At 39.1% G+C, this 18,376-nt stretch overlaps 1 protein-coding gene across 4 annotated transcripts in view; it reads right to left on the reverse strand.

Moving 5' to 3' along the window:
• Positions 1–18,376, reverse strand: part of PDE1C (phosphodiesterase 1C) — a 283,357-nt gene that overhangs the window by 86,910 nt on the left and 178,071 nt on the right. For all 4 annotated transcript variants that reach the window (XM_035020856.1, XM_035020859.1, XM_035020857.1 and 1 more), the window contains 5 exons: positions 14,259–14,372; positions 12,222–12,404; positions 11,194–11,260; positions 6,057–6,173; positions 3,733–3,873 (listed from right to left, as the gene is read on the reverse strand). In XM_035020856.1, the coding sequence (XP_034876747.1) occupies positions 3,733–3,873; positions 6,057–6,173; positions 11,194–11,260; positions 12,222–12,404; positions 14,259–14,372 (622 nt within the window). The remainder of the gene's footprint in view (positions 1–3,732; positions 3,874–6,056; positions 6,174–11,193; positions 11,261–12,221; positions 12,405–14,258; positions 14,373–18,376) is intronic.

Raw genomic sequence — 18,376 nt, forward strand, 5'->3', positions numbered from 1 at the left:
GAGTCCAAAGTACATTTGCCATCTATGTTGATCCTCACCAGGATACTTTCAAGTATCACATGAGGATACTGAGGTGCAAGAATATCAGGGGCTCTTTTCTTTTTTTTACCACAGGCATTGTAGAAATATAGCTAAATATTTAAATGCGTGGCGTTAGAAGTCAGTCCTGGCTCCTCTATTTGTTTGCTTGGCTGCTAAAACAAAATGCCACCAACTAGGCGGCTTAAACCACAGAATTTTATTTTCTCACAGTGTGGAGGCTAGAAGTCCAAGATCAAAGTATTGGCAGAGTCGGTTTGCAGTGAGTGTCCTCTTCCCAGGTTGCAGATGGTCCTCTTTGTGCCATGTCCTCACGTGGTCTTTCCTCTGTGCATGCGCATGTCTGCAATCTTAATCTCCTCTTTGTAGAAGGACAATAGTCATACTGGATCAGGGCCACCCACGTGACCTAAATTACCTCTTTAAAGACCCTATCTCCAAATACAGTCACATTCTGAGGCACTGGAGATTAGGACTTTCAACAATATAATCTGGGGGTGGGGGAGGGGGAAGACAAAATTCCGCCTATGACAGAGACTTTATAACAGGGCAATCTTAACTCCTATTTTTCTCCTGAATTTCTGTCATTTTCTTGTTAATTCCTTTATATCATCTGGATCTTAATCCCATATTTTCCTCAACTACTTACATCATTATGATGATTCTTTTTATCCTATGGGTTTTAATTTTCTTACACTCAGTTTAATCAATATTTTTATATAACTTTTGTGTTTTGAGGCTTATAGGAGAAAGAATTTCCTGTTTCAAGGAATAAACATATTCTCATATGATCAAATTTTTTTGTATTCAAATCTTTAATTCATTGGTCCAATATTAGATGATTGATTTAAAGTAGAACAAAAACATTCTTTTCTTTCCCTAAATGAACCATAGTTCCCAAAACATTTTTTGACCTGAGTCATTTTCCCTGTTGTTGTCTATAGATGTGTTCTTACCTTCTCACCTGAGTTCTTTCTTCATTATACTCTTGTCAGTGGTCCATCCTCACCAAAGCACTGAGACCACTCATGCCAAGGCCACTAATGACTTCCATGTTGCCAAAGGCAGTGGTCACTTGTCTATCCTCATCCTATTTGACATTTTGGCACGTCCCATACAATTCACTATTCTCTTTTGAAGCACTTACTTTCCTTGGCTTCCATGCCCACACTGTTGGCTTTTATTCCAATGTCACTGACCGCTCCATTTTAGTTACTACTGTTGGCTCTAATTCTTTACCTTCATTTTAAACTTTAGGCTGTTCCAGGACTCACTTCAGAGCCCTTACTACTTCTCTATTCACACTCGCTCTTCAGATGATCTCAACTAATTCCATGTCTTTCTATAATATTGATATGCCCAAGATTGCCTAATCTACATGTCCACCCCGACCTCTCCCCAGAACTCCCGATTCCATTCATTCTCTTCCCGCTTGACACTTCCACAACGATGTCTAATAAGGACCTGAAACTCAACATGTCTAAATCAAAACTGTGCTCAATAAATATTTGGGCTTAGTTTTTGAAACTTTACTCAACTTCATTCATATATTTGGTGATTTTTGCACAAATACCACCCTGTCTTTATTACTACAGCTTCAGTAGATATTTTAACACCTAGTAGAATAAGAACTATACCACGGCATACATTGTCTTTTTCAAAACTCTTTTTTCTAAAGTTGTGAAATATCTATTTTCCATATATTTCAGACTCAGCTTATCATGTTTCATTATTCTTTATTGGTATTGCTTTGAATTTACAGCTCAGTTTGAAGAAAATTGACATCTATATAATACTGAAGCTTTGCATTAAAAACATAATGTATTTCCTTTCTTATTTAAACATTGTTTTTCTGCTCTTTAATTTAGTTTTACGGTTTCCTTTTTATCAGTTTTGAAGTTCTTCATTAGTAACTTATCAACTTAAAAAAAAACTCTCTGGAATGTATGTTCCTCTATTATACTCGTTAATTTCCAATGTTTAAGACAGCTATTTTTTAAAAGATTTTATTTATTTATTTGAGAGAGAGAGAATTAGTGGGGGCGGGATGCAGAGGGAGAAGCAGCTCTCTACTGAGCAAGGAGCCCAGTGTGGGACTTGATCCCAGGACCCTGGGATCATGACCTGAGCCAAAGGCAGACTCTTAACCTACTGAGCCACTCAGGTGCCTTGGACAGTTATTTTTTCTACCTCTGATTGAGGCCTTTTATTTGACCTAATAATTTGTAGTTGGATTTTCTTGATCTTTTAAAAGAGATGGTCAAATTATTTTCACAGGATACTTCTTCAACTTTTTTAGATACTACATTGCATTGGCTGAGACCTCCAGAAAAATGCTCAGTCGCAACATTAGTGTGGCCATCCCTGTTTTGCTCCATGTTTTCAAGGAACCACCATTAACTAAGTCTGCTCTATGCTTCTGACAGAAATCTTTTATCACATTAAACAGGTCCCCTTGATAGTGTTTCTACAATTTAAAAAATTATAGCTTTTTAAAATAATATTTTTAAGAAGCCAGCTTTACAATAAAGAAGAACTGAAATTGTTGAGAGGTTATGAGAAAATCCAGCAAAGTTTTACTAACAACAATTTCTAACTGTTGTGCTTCCTTCATGAGGCAGACAGAGCACTTCCTATTTTTGATAGTTTATTCCTAACCGCCACAGTATTTCTATAAGATAGAATATTTTTCACCATTTTAAAAATGAGGAAATCCTGACTCAGAGATTTAAGCAATTTATCATAGGTCACTAAATCTAATAAGTAATTACTCAAGGATTTATATCCCACTATATCTAGCTCCAAAGCCCACACTCCTCCCACTGTGTTCCATTTTTAATTCAGTGAGATATTAGACCAAGCCTTTCAACATGCCCTAGAGGAAAAAATAACAAATGTGTTGAGTTTATGGGCTAATTAATAACCATAGCCAAACAATGTCTACCTTGATGTCAACTCTGAAGATTTCAAAGGAAAAAGTCATAGAGACCTAACATAGAGAACTAGCTGTTCATCACTAATAGCTCTATCTTGTAAAATTAACAGCTTTCATCAAGGCAAAGAGGGCAAAGGCAGAGATAACCAAGTTAAACAGGCCAGTTCATACAATGGATTACAGAACAGGGATTCAAAAACATCTAAAGAGCTGAAATGTTGGGTCAAAACAAGTAAGAAAATTTTCAAATGATTAGAAGTGAAGATTGCTCCTGAGGTCAAACAAATTGAACACACATACATACAATGAGAATAATCAATAATCCTCATGAAAAATATCAAATGGTTTAAACCAAAAGCTACCTGTGTGCAGTGTGGTCGCCAGGCATACTTGATATGATTTCAGCATGCATGGATAGCATTGTGATTGACCACAGCAAGAGGTTAATAGTACCACTCTCCACATCTGGAAATACATACTTGGTTCTAGAAATCATATTTAAAATATGGTCATAGCCTAATAAAGATGCAAGTCACTACCACATATTTATTTCATCAAGTCCAGGATGGAGAAAATATCAGAGGCCATAAGGAACCCCAAGACCTTCGGTGATTGGTTAGACAACTCTTGGGGAGCAGGAAGTCCACGCACCAACGCACTTCTTGTGGGCTCAACCTCATCAGAATAGGAACAGCCTCCAGTAAAAAGAACCATCATCACATCTTTTGTGTAATCTAAGAGTTCCTATCAGTACTTACCGCTACCCCTGTCTTATAAAGGAGGTAATGCACAGTCTGCGTAACGTCGGCGGCATGCATTAAATTGTGGTACGGATTTTTATGCTTGCTGTATCCTACTTCCAGGGCCTCCACAAATGAGACAAGGGCAGAAATGGGGATCTGAAAGAGAGCAGTAAGGTTAAGTAGCCAGTGATTTGGTAGCTTTCAGTGAGGAAGCACAAGTCTAAGGCACTCGAGCTGCCTCTTTCTGGGAGCATAACATGGCACATGAAGAAATCAGAACTTTTAAAAATTAGTTAAAACTACTGAAGGAATTATCAGATGATTTGAAAATCTCACAGGAAGTCCCTGGTTTAAGAACAGTCTGCCCTGCAAATTGTTTTTGTTTTTGTTGTTGTTGTTGTTCTCAGTCCAGAACCCCAGAATTGTCTCAAAGATATTTAGGGCAGAAGGGTATGTGTTCACCTATTTCTCAAGCAAAGGTTCAAGTCTTTTATTTCTTGAGAAATAAATGGATACATACTGTGTAGCACATTTCATTTATTTTGTGGGAAAACATAAAGTACATAAGGATCTTAAGTTGTAAAATGATTGCAAAACAACCACAAGCTGCCACCTCCTGAAAACTGTGCCCTTAGGAATGATTGTATGTGCTGGACACACGGAGAAAACACAAAACAAAACATGTGATAGCCTGTTATATATAAGAACAGAAACAGACTGCGTTCTTATGTCTATTACTTGGCAATTTATTATCGTTGCATTGGAATTTGGAATTGTAGCCTAATTCCTGTTCTGTCTCAAATATGTATAATATACATACCTTCATTTTCTATGTGGCAGAAAATAAAGAACAAATGCAAAATGTCTGTACAAAAGAAGGAGACCCTGAAAACATTCATTGTATTTCTTTTCTGGGTTAATTCCTTGGTTTAGGGTTAATCACCAAATACAACCCTGGGGTAAAAAGAGAGAGCGTAGGTTCCAGGAGACCAATAATCACGTCAGGAAGAAAAAAATATAAGGAAAATACTTTACTGTAATGCTTCGTGAGAGCCTATAAGATGTTCTTCCTTGAGTAGATCCTTCTATATTTACCATTTGTGGATTCTTAAAAATTTAAATATTGCCTCATATGCCAGAGATTAATTCACTATCAGTTTTTAAAATGAATATCCAATAACCCCAGGTTCTTTGGGCTGTTCATGAGAGATCCATGAGACACGAAAATGCTAGGTAAAGGTGTGCATATGTGCACGAGAGTTTTGTTCTGTGGAAAGGGTCCTGAGCATCCACCAGATTTTCAGGCCGATTTCTGCACAAAGAAATTAAGAACCACTGCCATAAAGTATTTATGGCTATGTAGGAAATATGCCCCCAAGTACACAGTCCATAGGAAAGTGATAAAGAACCGTGCTGTCTAGAGAAATCAATACCTTATATTCAAAAAACCCTGCATTTTCCAGGGGCTCATCCCCATGATGAGAGAACTCTGAGGAGCATGATACGATAGATGTCACCAGATGAATGCACAGATTCCCTGGAGAATCTGGCTGGACCTCTAGAGTCCATGGTATTACAAAGCAGAGGGGATTGAACACTGAAAACAATTCATGCTCTTTACTTAAAGTTGAAGAATTAATTTGAAGCATGAATGGCTGGGAAATACTGATGATCTGTCACGGATGATAAGTGAGAGCATTTGTCTGAATTTGAGCCAAGTGGTGGGAAAAAAAGTCTGCAGAGACAGCAGATGCACACTCTGTCTCCATTACTGTCTCCATGCCAGCAGTGATCGACAGTACACCAAATCAGGCTGAAATGAGATCTGCGGGGAGAGCAATTCAGGAGTTCCGCTAGTCCCCACTTCGGGCTGTACTTCTAGGAAGACTGGGATCCAACTGGGTGGTTCCAACCTCTCTCACCTGCTATGAGCCCCACCCAGCAAGGGCTTAAGGAAAAGTTCCCACCACCATGGAGTTCAGGGCAGTGGCTGTCTGGATGAATCTTCCCAAGTCACCTATAACAGTTTTCAGTCTATGTTAAAAGGATGTCTTAGCCCAAAAGTCATGGAAGGAGGGTCTTGGTCTTACCCCAAAAGTCATGGAAGGATGGACAAATGTGGGGCATCTGGACACCTGCCTTCAGCTCAGACCATGATCCTGGAGTCCCTGGATCGAGCCCCGTATTGGGCTCCCTGCTCAGTGGGGAGTCTGCTTCTGCCTCCCCCACTCCCACCAACTCCTGCTCTCTCGCTCGCTCTCTCTCTAAAATAAATAAATAAAATCTTCAAAAAAGAAAAAATGGAAAAATGCATGCATTTTTTAAAAGTAGGCACTGACCTTGAAACGGCTGATCAGATCATAACGTGTGAGTAATTCATAGAAAATGAATTTCAGTGCATGATCCCCGCTGGCCTCATTGAGAGAAAAGACATCAAAGGACCACTTGTCCACATCCTGCACGGCAGGGCAGGGAGAAAGATTGCATTAGTCCACAGCCACTCGTACAGCTACCCGTCTCCCCACTTGGGGAGTCGCCCTGCAACCTTCACCCAGGATTTCATAGACCAAGACTCTAACACCATTTCTGCCCTCAAACTTTTCCCAACTTGGCAGACCTGCATAGCATTTACTGATAAAATAATTAAATAGTCTTACTACTTATAACAACAGCTATAATTTATTGAGTGCCTACCAAATGCGAGGCATTGTGATCCGTGATAAATACATAATGTATCCTGAAAACAACTCTAAGTGGCAGATATTATTAGTCACATCTTTCTGATGAGAAAACTGAGAAGTTAATTTCCCTAAGACCCATCACAAGTGAAGTGCTAGGGACACAAGTGGGACCAGCATACAAACATGGTCAATAGATGCCTAAGCTCAGGCCCTTTCCATTAAGCCTGTCACTACCACTGCTGAATTTCAAATGTTTATTTCACTTCATGAAAACCTAAGGTGCTTCCCTACTCCAAACTTCTCCCCAGTCCCTTACTATTACCTACTGACTTCCTCTTAGTCCACAGTTGAGAATGTTAACCCACTTGAAAGTATTCAGAAACATGTGTGATATAGAATACAAATCATGTGTCCCTTCAGTTCAAACTGCTGAGCTAAAATCACAGAGAAAGACTTCATTTCATGAAACAGAAAAATGCTACCACTTCTGGAGGCACTGATCTGAGAACCTAGTCCTCAAATCTGTAAGTCACTTTACTAGAAAAAGTAAAACTAAGAGCTAAGCACTCCTCACACATCAGTCTTGAAGTTCAAAGCCTTATTTGTCTATAAATAGCTACCCCAAAATATATGTAAACATTGTCTGATGTGTCTTTGACTTACAACCAGATACTTGTGGATGTAGTAAACAAAGGTGTGGTTAAGCAATAGCCAAAGCAATAGTCATTTGGTTTCTTGTGTCAAGAGCTTCACTTTCAGGGGCGCCTGGGTGGCTCAGTTGGTTAAGCGTCTGCCTTCGGCTCAGGTCATGATCCCAGGGTCCTGGGATCAAATCCCACATTGGGCTCCTTGCTCAGCGGAGAGCCTGCTTTTCCCTCTGCCTGCCGCTCCCCCTGCTCACTCTCCCTCTGACAAATAAATAAATAAAATCTTAAAAAAAAAAAGTTTCACTTTCAGTAGTTATAGAAAGTGTGCTGTCATAAGTAGACACATATGAGACCACGTAAGGACACAAGTGAGACCACACTGAGTCCAGGAAAAGTCAGAGGGTTCCCTGGAAGAGACTCCTCTATAACTGCTGGCCTGAGTGGCTCTCACCTCAGCCCTCAATGCATTCTAACATCATCCACCTATCCCAACCCTGTCCCTCCTCAAACATCCCAAAGACCGAAGACCATCCCAAGGCCATTAAGGGTCTTCCTCATGGACACCAGGGCACAGGAAAACTGAACTGTACATACAGGGAAAACCAAACTTTTCCAAAAAGTTGGCACTTCATGGTAACCTCACCTCAGCCTTCTAGCATTTCTCCTCCATTATAACAACTAAAGAAATTGCTACAAGCTGAGCACATTTTCTGTGCCAGGCACAGTGAGAAGTGTTTATAGACATTTGCTAATCCTCACAACCTTAGAAATAGGTGTTACTTTTCCCACTTTTACAGGTGGCTACCTCAGAGAGATGAAAGGAAGCGTCTAATGCCATTTGGTAGCAGAACCAGGTAATAACCCCACTGGCATCATTGTCAACAGATGAGATTGTAAACTCAATGAATATATGCTGTGACCCAGGCCTCATGTCCTAAATACCCCAATAGGGCCTAAGCCACCTAAAGCTTCACCTTAACTACTAAAATTGACGTTGTCATGACATCCTAATGTCCTAAGGAAAAGTCCAGTGACAACTCAGTAGGTGAGAAAACATTTTGTCACTGTCTGCAATTTTTATTCTTATTCTCCAGAATGAATAAAAAAGAGAAAGGCTATCACTGAAAATACAGAAATGATCACAGTAAGAAGTCATGATTTATTCAGAATATTAGAACTTAGAGAAATAGGAGGATGAGTGTGAATAGTCGGCGGCATGTTCTCTCCTGTTACTCATTTTTAAAAGGGACTTAGCTGTGATTCTCAAAGTTTCATGTTCTTCAGAACCACCTGGGGTGCTCAGGAAAAAAGTGCTGATTCTCAGCTGAGGGATTTGCAGAATCCTGGCCTGGGACCTAGAATCTGCATTTTTTAACAAGCACCTAGTTTAACTGTCTTTAACCGTCTTAAGCCTCTCTTACCAAACATGGCCCAAGGCCCATTCTCGAGGAAAAACTTCAGGAACTTCTTATGAGTCTAAAGTAATGGAAGCCTGAACCTCCTCTCTTCCTCCCACTTTAAACCTAGAGTCTACCCAGGGTGTCCCTTCCTAAGTTACACAACAGACGCCTTCTAAACAATAATACACTTCTACAATTCCAATAACCCCACCTCAAAAGCCTAGAGATAAAACTCCCCAAATCAGAAGCTAGCATATATTGGATGGAAAAAATTTAAAAAACAAAAGAGCAACATATGTCAAATTTAGAGATAGGTGGCAGTTAATTATTCTCTTACTTAAATGTGATTTCATGCCATGTTCTTACATTAATCACAAAGGTTAACATGACCATGGCATGACGGTTATTTTATTGAATTGTATTCTCTCAGTTTTGGGGAAATTTCCTATAATAGAACAAAGTAATGGCCATTCCATATAAACTGCTGGCAGTGTAGTAGAAATAACCGTTTTTTAACAGGTACTACCTAAAAAAAGAAAATATCTGTGTCATCCCGCCAACTCATCTTCAATCCACTGCAGATTAAACCAGAGTCTAGGGAGGGGGGGAAATATTACATTGTAAAAAGATCTTAAACTCTCCTAGTAAATAGGGGACAGGATCAGGAGAAAGTGCAGCTCTAGCCTTACGCATATTATCCTCAATAATTGTGCAGAAGGGTAGCAGTTTGGAGAGTTAGCACTCATTCCTGGTCTGAATCATCTAGGTTCCTTTCCCCTCAGAAAGACATGTGTGCTTCTGAGAATGACTTTTCCCTAAGCACGAAATAACAATTCATGCACATCCCAGGTTGCTCCCCATTTTCTTCAATTATTTTGCATAGAAAAGATTCTCCAGTCTAGAGGAAATATTTTTATAAATTTCTTAATACTGGTATAAACATCTGTATTTATGTTCGTGATAAGAGAAGAAATTAAATATAAAGGATTCTTTTAATGTCCCTAAGATTTTCATTGAATGTTTTGAGTTTGGTTATGAATATCAATGCAGCTTCCTAGTGGGTGTTATGAAACATCAGCTCTCATGCAGTGATTTCACTGATTACATGGGAAATGTGGCTGTAAATTACACTGGGTGCACTGGGCACTGGTGGGGAGACCAAAGAGGAGCGAGAGGAAACATGTGTCTTCTTGCTGCATCCTTCTTGAGCATCTTTCCTGTTCTTAGGATGAGTTAAGAGACAGAAAATGGATGGAGGCCTGGGTGGCTCAGTCAGTTAAGCGTCTGTCTTCGGCTCAGGTCATGATCCTAGAGTCCCAGGATCGAGTCCCGCATCGGGCTCTCTGCTCAGCAGGGAGTCTGCTTCTCCCTCTGCCCTTCTCCCTGCTCTCTCTTTCTGTCTCAAATAAATAAATAAAATCTTAAAAAAAAAAATAAAGGTAGTTAAAAAGAAAGAGAGAAAGAAAATGGACAACTGAGAATCTGAATATAGGGTCTCACAAATTCAACTAGTGAATGTCTTTGAGGCAAGAGAAAGAGACTGAAATACAAAATCAAAATGGCCCTAAAAGTTTTTCTTGACATTAAGTTGATCATGAAGCTCTCCCATCCCTGATTCTATGAGTAGGTAATTTAAGTTAACTTCTGAAAATATCATCAGGTAATACATGTTTCAGGTTTCAGAGATAGACACCGATAGCCATAACAATAGTCAGAATGGGGAACCTGGGTTGCACAGTTGGTTAAATGTCCTACTCTTGGTTTTGGCCGAAGTCATGATCCCAGGGTCGTGGGATCGAGCCCCACGTCGGGCTCCACACTCAGCAGGGAGTCTGGGGTTCTCTCTCCCTCTCCCTCTGTCCCTCCCACTTATGCTCCCTTTCTCTAAAATAAATAAATCAATCAATCAATCTTAACACACACACACACACACACACATACTAGTTGGTATGCTAGGATGTCCCTGAGCAAATGGATGACTCGATTCTGTGTATAGACATCATGCCATGTCAACCAGCCAAGTGATCCTCGCCCTTAGCACAGCCCCACCCTCAAATCCAGAAGCCAAATCAGCTTTAGCACAGCCAGGATGACTTTAAACCAGTGGATCTGAACTGACACATACATAAGAATCCACTTTGAGGCTCTTAGAGAATATTCTATACAATTCTAAGAGCTTGCCTGAGTGGGAGTAGTTCTGCAAGATTTAGCTCATTGTAACTCAAACATCTGTGTAACTTCCCATTGAACTTTCAGGCTCTGTGAGAGTCTTGGGTAAATAGTAGGATATATAGGTTCTGGGGACACACATTCAGGCAGTAAAATGTTACTGAGAACTTACTATGTGATTGGAACTCTGGTATCACACCTTAGTTCTTCTGCCTCTAATTAACTAACTGTATCTTTTTAAAAATCTCACCAAGTCTCAGTTTCCTCATCTACAAAATGGACTTAGAGTAGATAATCAGATAATGATACAACTATAATCACCAAAGATCCCTCTGATGGTGATGTAGAAAGAAATGAGACTTGCACAGTTTGATTTAAAAAAAGAAAAAACAAGTCAAAGGCAGAAAGATCATGATACTGCAAGAACAGATAAGTGAAAAATAATGAAAGAAATAAGTCAGGGATGACTGGGAAACCTGTAAGTGAACCATAAATGAAAGCCTCTTATTTTCTAACAACAAATGTAACTACTTTTTATAGGATACCATGTACACTGTCAGACGTTTTCTCTGGTATTACCTTTAATGCTTCAATAACAGCTGGTGGGTAGCTCAGTCCAACCATGTTGGATGTTCGTCTATACATTCTGGCAAAGTCAGAGGGGAAACATGCAATATTATATCTTACGAAAAAGAATTAGCAGGCCACAGACTTACACTGACAAATATGAGAAGTCATGTCATTGGGTGAACAAAAAACATAACAGTTTTTTTATAACATTTTTCATAGTCACTCAAGTGACCTAAGAAAGGGTTACATTCAAGAGAAATTAAAGCAATCCCAAATACATGAATCATTGGAAACAAAAAAAAAATTAACCGACAGGCCCCAAGTTGTAAATTCAATTATTAAAATGGGTCACTTCTTCTACTAGAAGTGAATTATAGTACAGCATGGATAGTAACCTGAATGAGGAACTCCTATGGGCAACCCATTTGGAAGAGCTTGTTCTTTAGAACTGTCAAAAACAAGAAGGGAAATGTCCCAGGTGAACTTCGAACTGAATGTGGCATTTCTAAAACCTGTAGATGTACGGTAAGGATTATAGGAAGAATAAATTGATTTGTGTAATAAGGATTATAGGAAGAATAAATCAATTTCTGGAATCTATTTCTGGGGAAGGGGCAATTTAATTAAAGAGCAAAATGGCTAACAAAATTGGAAAGTGTCATGGGGAACTCAAAGCCTTTAAATGAACTGCCGCCCCCACCCCGGGTCAATAACCTCAAGGCATCCCTGCCCTGTTCCACATATGTCAAAGGATGATGGATCAGATGATGTCCTTTTTTAAAAAATGGGAGACTGAACTTAAACCAAATCTTATCTAGTTAACAAAAAGAATTCTGAGCAAAGGCAAAGTCTTATCCTAATGATGCTACAAAGATTAAATAAATATGTTTTGGCAATCTCTCCTTCAAGACTATCTATTTCCACCAGAATTTTCAGTGTTTATACAGATACAAAAATTACATCAAAGCAAAGCTTCCAGTTATTGGAAACTGGTGTCCCTTTTGCTGCTTTGGTCACTGACTGACAGCCATCTTTACCTCTCCACAAATATCCCAGCCTGCACTGCATGGACGATGCTCTTGAACCGTGGCTTCTCCTCGCTCCTTCTGAGCATCATTCCCATCTGCCTCGTGAAGGTGGAGGCCAGCCAGTCTCGGACCTCAGAAGGCACTGCATCTGACTGAATGTCACTGAGTTCATCCTCCGTATCCAGGAGTCGCCTGAACGCAAGAAACACAACCAGGACACTGAGATTACATCTGAAGTTAGAGCTCTCTGTTCACAATGGCTGCTCCCTCTTTCCATCCCACCTGCCTCCACAGGTACAAAGAAACCAAATAAAAACGGCCACAAAAAATACAGCACCTTTTTGGTAAGGCTTGTACAAGCTCACCATTATGTGTCAGGATGGTTCTCTCTACCAGACTGCACAAAGAAACAAAGAAATCAGAGAAAGTCAAAAATGCTCCATCTCAGGCTCTAAGGAGCACCCAGTATCTTTATTCCTAGGTTTGTGGAATTTGAATGGGATCTAAATCTTCCATTTAAAAATGCATTCACAGGGAGGTTTTCATAGATGGACCATGTGGCATTATTTTGTGTTTAAAAAAAAAGAACATTTAAAGACTTTGCTATAGACAACAATACTGCATCACAAACTTCAAAGTTGCTAAGAGATTAGATCTTAATTGTTCCCAGCACAAAAAAATCATGAAGATTCTGTGGCATTATAGAGGTGTTAGCTAATGCTGTGGTGGTCATCATATTACAATATATAAGTGCATTAAATCACCACATTGTACAACTTAAAGTTACACAAGGTTATACAACAGTTACAAATAAATAAAATAAATCTTTAATAAAAATAAATTTAAGATAAAATAAAAATAATTTTTTTAAAAATTAAAAATTTAAAAAAGAAAAAGACTTTGTAAAACATTGCCCAAATCACATCAACCCAGTCCTCTGAAGTAATAAACCAAAATGATATCAACTGATATTCCTTCTAGTTTGATAGAACATTACAGAAGTGTAAATTCTAAATTCAAGCAAAATTTCCAAAATAATGCAGTTCTTTACTTGAGCTCAGTGATTTAAGTCATCTGTAAGATGTGCTTGGCTGATTTTTCAAACTTGTTCATAGGTCAGACCACCAGAAGAGAACATAAATAATAGTAAGTTAAAATAAAATTGCACTTTATACTTATATTAAGCCCTACGAAAAATAAGTAGTGTAAACAGGTATCAATAAAAAGTTTAAAAAAAAGATTGTTGTTGTTGTTTTTTTTTCCTTTAGACACATCAGTTGGGGGGCGGGGGAGAAAATGTAACATTTGGAAAAAACTATGATATCAAATTTCCTTGAATTAGGAACCAAGCAAGTCACCAAAAACTAAACTACATGCATACTAATTCTTAGATTACTGGGAAATCCTTTCAGATTGGAATCTGGCATAGAGAAGTTAAGACTGATAGAGGAGCCTGAATTAGGAAAGAGAAAAAAAGCCTTTTAAATTCACCAGGTTAACATTTTTCAAAAGAAAAGCTCTTTTGCTACTTTCAAATGCATTTGGTGACGGGAAGTGCTTTAAGACGTTTGGATCATTCAGGTGGAGTCTATTAAGAAAATTGGTAACACGCAAGATTGCAGGAGGAATTCTGGGTCCTTAAGAGGATAAATGCTTTATCGTCACTTCAGGAACCTCCACTTAAAGACAATGTGAATTAACACATGAACATAATAACTTTTAGGCTGAGGCTAACAGCGTGCAATTATTACAGTGGAACTCTACACTTGATAAGAAATCTTACCATATTTTTAAAAATCACTTCTCCTCTTACATTATCTCACTCCATTATCATAATGGCCATGTGAGAAAAGTTCAGCTAGCTCCTTTCTCAGATGAGGAGGCACGGAGGCTAGGGGAGGTCCAAATTTCGTTTTGTGGAAACGAAAGCTCCGTCACCCATCGTTTGAGCACTACCCCAGTACAGGCCAAGGGGGGCATTTCACAAAAGCCACATAACAGAGAACTGACCCCCAGTGTACTCACGTCTTGTCATGTTTAGCTTACCTGGTTTCATCAATGTACACAGATTCGAGCACTGTGGCCGCATATTCCAAATTCTTCTTAAGATCTACCACCGAAGCCTCGCCTCTCTCTAATTGTTTGACCAAAGACCGTAACCTAGGGGGGAAAAAGACATGATTAAATTAGAATAGAGGGAACAAAGAATAATCCCACAATTACAGAGACACATTTTACAGCCATGGAATGTTTTTATTTATTCCAGTTTACCTGGAAGGAAAATACAAATCTAATGAGGGAGCTGAGAAATACTGGTAGTTCTCAAGTTATAAAATAAATACATACATTTTTGCCATTGTGAAGCAAGAACAAAAATGTTCTCATCCACCAGGCACAGACCACCCCCAAGACTTTCTAGCTGTCTTTTATCTTTCTAGGAATTTCCTAAATTAGCAATGATTTTGCTGCTTCTCTAATTTGAATTTTTTTGTTCTCATTGGATGTAGTAAAGCATGAGCAGCACCAACATCACAAAATACCACTTGAGATTCTGCCATGTTAAAGATTATACTATGTTCATTCAGCAGTGACCAGCCTCATGAGCCTGCATGAGCAACCTCATAGTCAATGGGTATTCTAAGACAGGTGAGGAGATTCAGAGCACCAAAATACCCATAGAGGGCTACATAAGGAATACCTGAAGATAAACTATTTTACAGGACAGGAGGAATTCCTCTAGGGGCAGATAAATACCCCAGCTTTAAAGAAAAAAAAGAGAGAGAGAGAGAAAGGCTGGATAGTAAACCAAAGTATTAAAGACAAGATCATCCCCCGCTGCTAGTCAAGTGTTCCAGACAGTGTAAGAGAAATGATAATATAGGCTATATTATTTATTTCAACATTACCCCACAGAGAAGGGGTTAGTATATATGAGAGCAATAAAATGACAAGAGATGATCAAAGTCCAGTAGCTGAGAACACTGTAAATACCAAAGATGTGGAGGCTGGACAACTCCTCAGGCCATTTGACAGCCAGCAAAGGAAAGAACAGAAGCTTTGAGGACAACCTTGGGTTTGAGCCCCACATCACAACATATTAGCTATGTAATACCAGGCAAGATATTTAACTTCTCTGAGTGTCAGCTAAAAGATGGAGATCCAAACATCAAATGCTCTAAGTTGATATAAAGATTAAATCATAATATATTCACATCAACCATGTGGGTTTTTTCTAGCCTTATTTAATATAATTAACATATCACATTGTGTAAGGTGTACAACACGGTGATTTGATACACATATATATTTCAAAATGATTACCACAATAAGGTTAGTTAACACATCCAACACCTCATACAATTATAACTTTTTTTATGGTGAGAACATTTAAGATTTAACTCTTAGCAACTTTCAAGTATACAATACTTGAAACTAGTAACTTGCTAACTATAATCACCATGCTATAATCACCAAAACACATCAGATCCCCAGAACTTTTTCATCTTAAAACTAAAAGTCTATACTCTTTGACCAACATCTCCCCTTTCCTGGTTGTTTTTATAAAGGCAATTATTACCATTATTGCCATTGTTGTTATTCAGTGACCTTGATCATCACAGGCAACCAGATGGGAAACATCCTAGCAATATACTTAAGATTAGTGTCAAGTCTCCATCTCCCAAGGCTGTTTCCACTTTCCTGACTTCAAAATATCCTCAAGATTTGCCATCATAAGAGAGAGTAGTTCACTTCTTGGCAAGGTGTAAACGACTCCCCTCCAGATCTCCATGAAAATGACCAGCAATAAAGATTGAGGAAAAACTCTGGATCAACCTTCAACAGTAGGATCAGCCATACAAAAGAAATTCCAAGGAATTTCAACGATGTAAAATACCGTAGAAATTAGACTGAGGGTGGTCACTACTTGATTTGTGAATCTCCAGCATGTAACAGGGAAACCAGCAGAGCCCTCTGTGGGCCTGGAGGTGAGGATCAGCCCTGTAGCTCCCATTAGGAAGTGTTCTGGGTTTCAGGGGCAGCAGGACAGGGAGTTGGCATGGAAGGGCTTACCAGTCACTCACACAGAGTGGACAGCCAGTCTGCCAAAGAATGGGGAGATTGTAGCTGTGAGCCCTGAGAGCTATTCCAAATAAGGACTGGAAGCTCTTTAGCAAAACACATTCCTGGCTAGGCCTGCCTCTAATTTTGACTCTCACCTCTAGGGGCCCAACTACCCCCAAGCTGTCTGGACTCTCAACTGGCAAAGTAAAATGAGGGTAAATTTAAGAATTTTTTTATTTTCTCCCTTCATTTGGGGCTTGAAGATTCTACCGGGAATTGACATGACTCTATAATAGGACCCATGTCAATTCTCAAAACCTAAGAGGAAAACAACAAAAAGTAAAAAATGACTAGGCAAAATCTAAGACTAATAGAAGTAAGAACCAGATGATCTTGTCCACCTGTAATAGGGCTTCCATAAGAAATAAACAAACTCAAGCAGCTTTAATCAAATAAGTTTTCCTAGACTGAAGAAAAATCTTTATAAGCAGATGAAAAGGGATCAGATAAAACCAGAAAAAAAAATACATAAAAACATCGATTATATGCTGTTGTAATTTTTTATTTCAAAGAATAGAGAAAAGAACTTGCAAATCTTAGAAAATAAAATATACGACTTACAAAGTAACAGAAATGTAAGTTGGCCATAGAATTCTACCATGCCAGATACCAGAAAGCCATTTAACAGTAATACCATTTTTTGAGAATAATGTGGTGTAATTTAAAATATCTATGCCTAGATCTATATATTTTTTTTTAAAGATTTTTATTTATTTGACAGAGAGAGATACAGCGAGAGAGGGAACACAAGCAGGGGGAGTGGAGAGGGAGAAGCAGGCCTCCTGCCGAGCAGGGAGCCCGATGCAGAGCTCGATCCCAGGACCCTGAGATCATGACCTGAGCCGAAGGCAGACGCTCAACGACTGAGCCACCCAGGCGCCCCTGCCTAGATCTATATTTAGTAGAAATGCCAACAAATATATTCTCAGGTGTGGACAAGTTCAAAACTTCATCATTAATATGATTTTCCAAAAATCAAAAACAAAAAACTTGAAGGCATATTCTAGGATAGTGATCTTTCAAGGGTGGGAGTAGATTCCTGGGTCTCCCATTAAATGGACTGTGGATTCGTGACCTAGATTTAACTAAGCCCGTCTTTACAAAATAGGCAAGTAGTTTCAAACGATATTTTTAAAAGTGGCAGATGAAATATAATGCTAATTATGCAAGGTCAAGTAAATAAAAATGACTGTCACTTCTTTTCCTAAGAGAAGCTCCTATTCCTAGTAGAAGGGCTTCCTACGTCACTTTCATGAACTAAAAACCAATTATAATGAGTCAAAAACAATTGAAATGATCAAGAACATCATACAGAGTATTGCTTTGAATCCACGATTATTAACGATTCCCACTCCTGGGAAAGCACAATATCGGGGTAAGCAAGTCTAGAAGAGCTTCATACCATCCTGGAATCTGGCAGCCAGGGCCCTAGGCCAAAGCAGGAGCAAGGCACTCAGGGAATGCATCACCTGGAATCCCACTCATCAGTTCAGATCAGAGCACTGACAACCATCTCCCCTAGAAAGTCCCAGGCTCCGTGCCACAAGGAGCAGAAAACCAACAGTGTGGGGCTCCATCCTCACGTAGTCACCGGTAGCACCACATACACACAGGCACAACCACGTGTGAAGGTCTACCCTGACAGAAGGCTGTGAACAGAGGCAAACGCATAACCCAGCGCCTTCAACAAATCCAGAGAAGAAACAATACAGAACAAAGTACGGTTAGGACGCATACGACGTACTAGAAATTCATACCTACTCCCATTTCTCTGGCTTATGCAATGAGCGAAAGATTCTATCAACACCCTGGCAAGACATAAAGGAAACCTAGAACACGGTCCCTGTGTTTATGGAGAACACCCAGCTGGCATTCACCTCTCTTTATTCGAGAACAGCTAAACAGAAAAAATACATATATCAACAAAAAGAGTGAGCATTAAAGAATGCAGAGAATACAGCACTCAAAATGCAGAGAAAGGACTCACTTTTGAAAATAAAATGTACTAACGGCAACAGAAGTAAACTTTAGGGAATGTCTAC

The sequence above is a fragment of the Mirounga leonina genome, unplaced genomic scaffold (genome assembly GCF_011800145.1).
Source record: "Mirounga leonina isolate KUSES-001 unplaced genomic scaffold, KU_Mleo_1.0 Mir_174, whole genome shotgun sequence".
Taxonomy (NCBI): Eukaryota; Metazoa; Chordata; class Mammalia; order Carnivora; family Phocidae; genus Mirounga; species Mirounga leonina.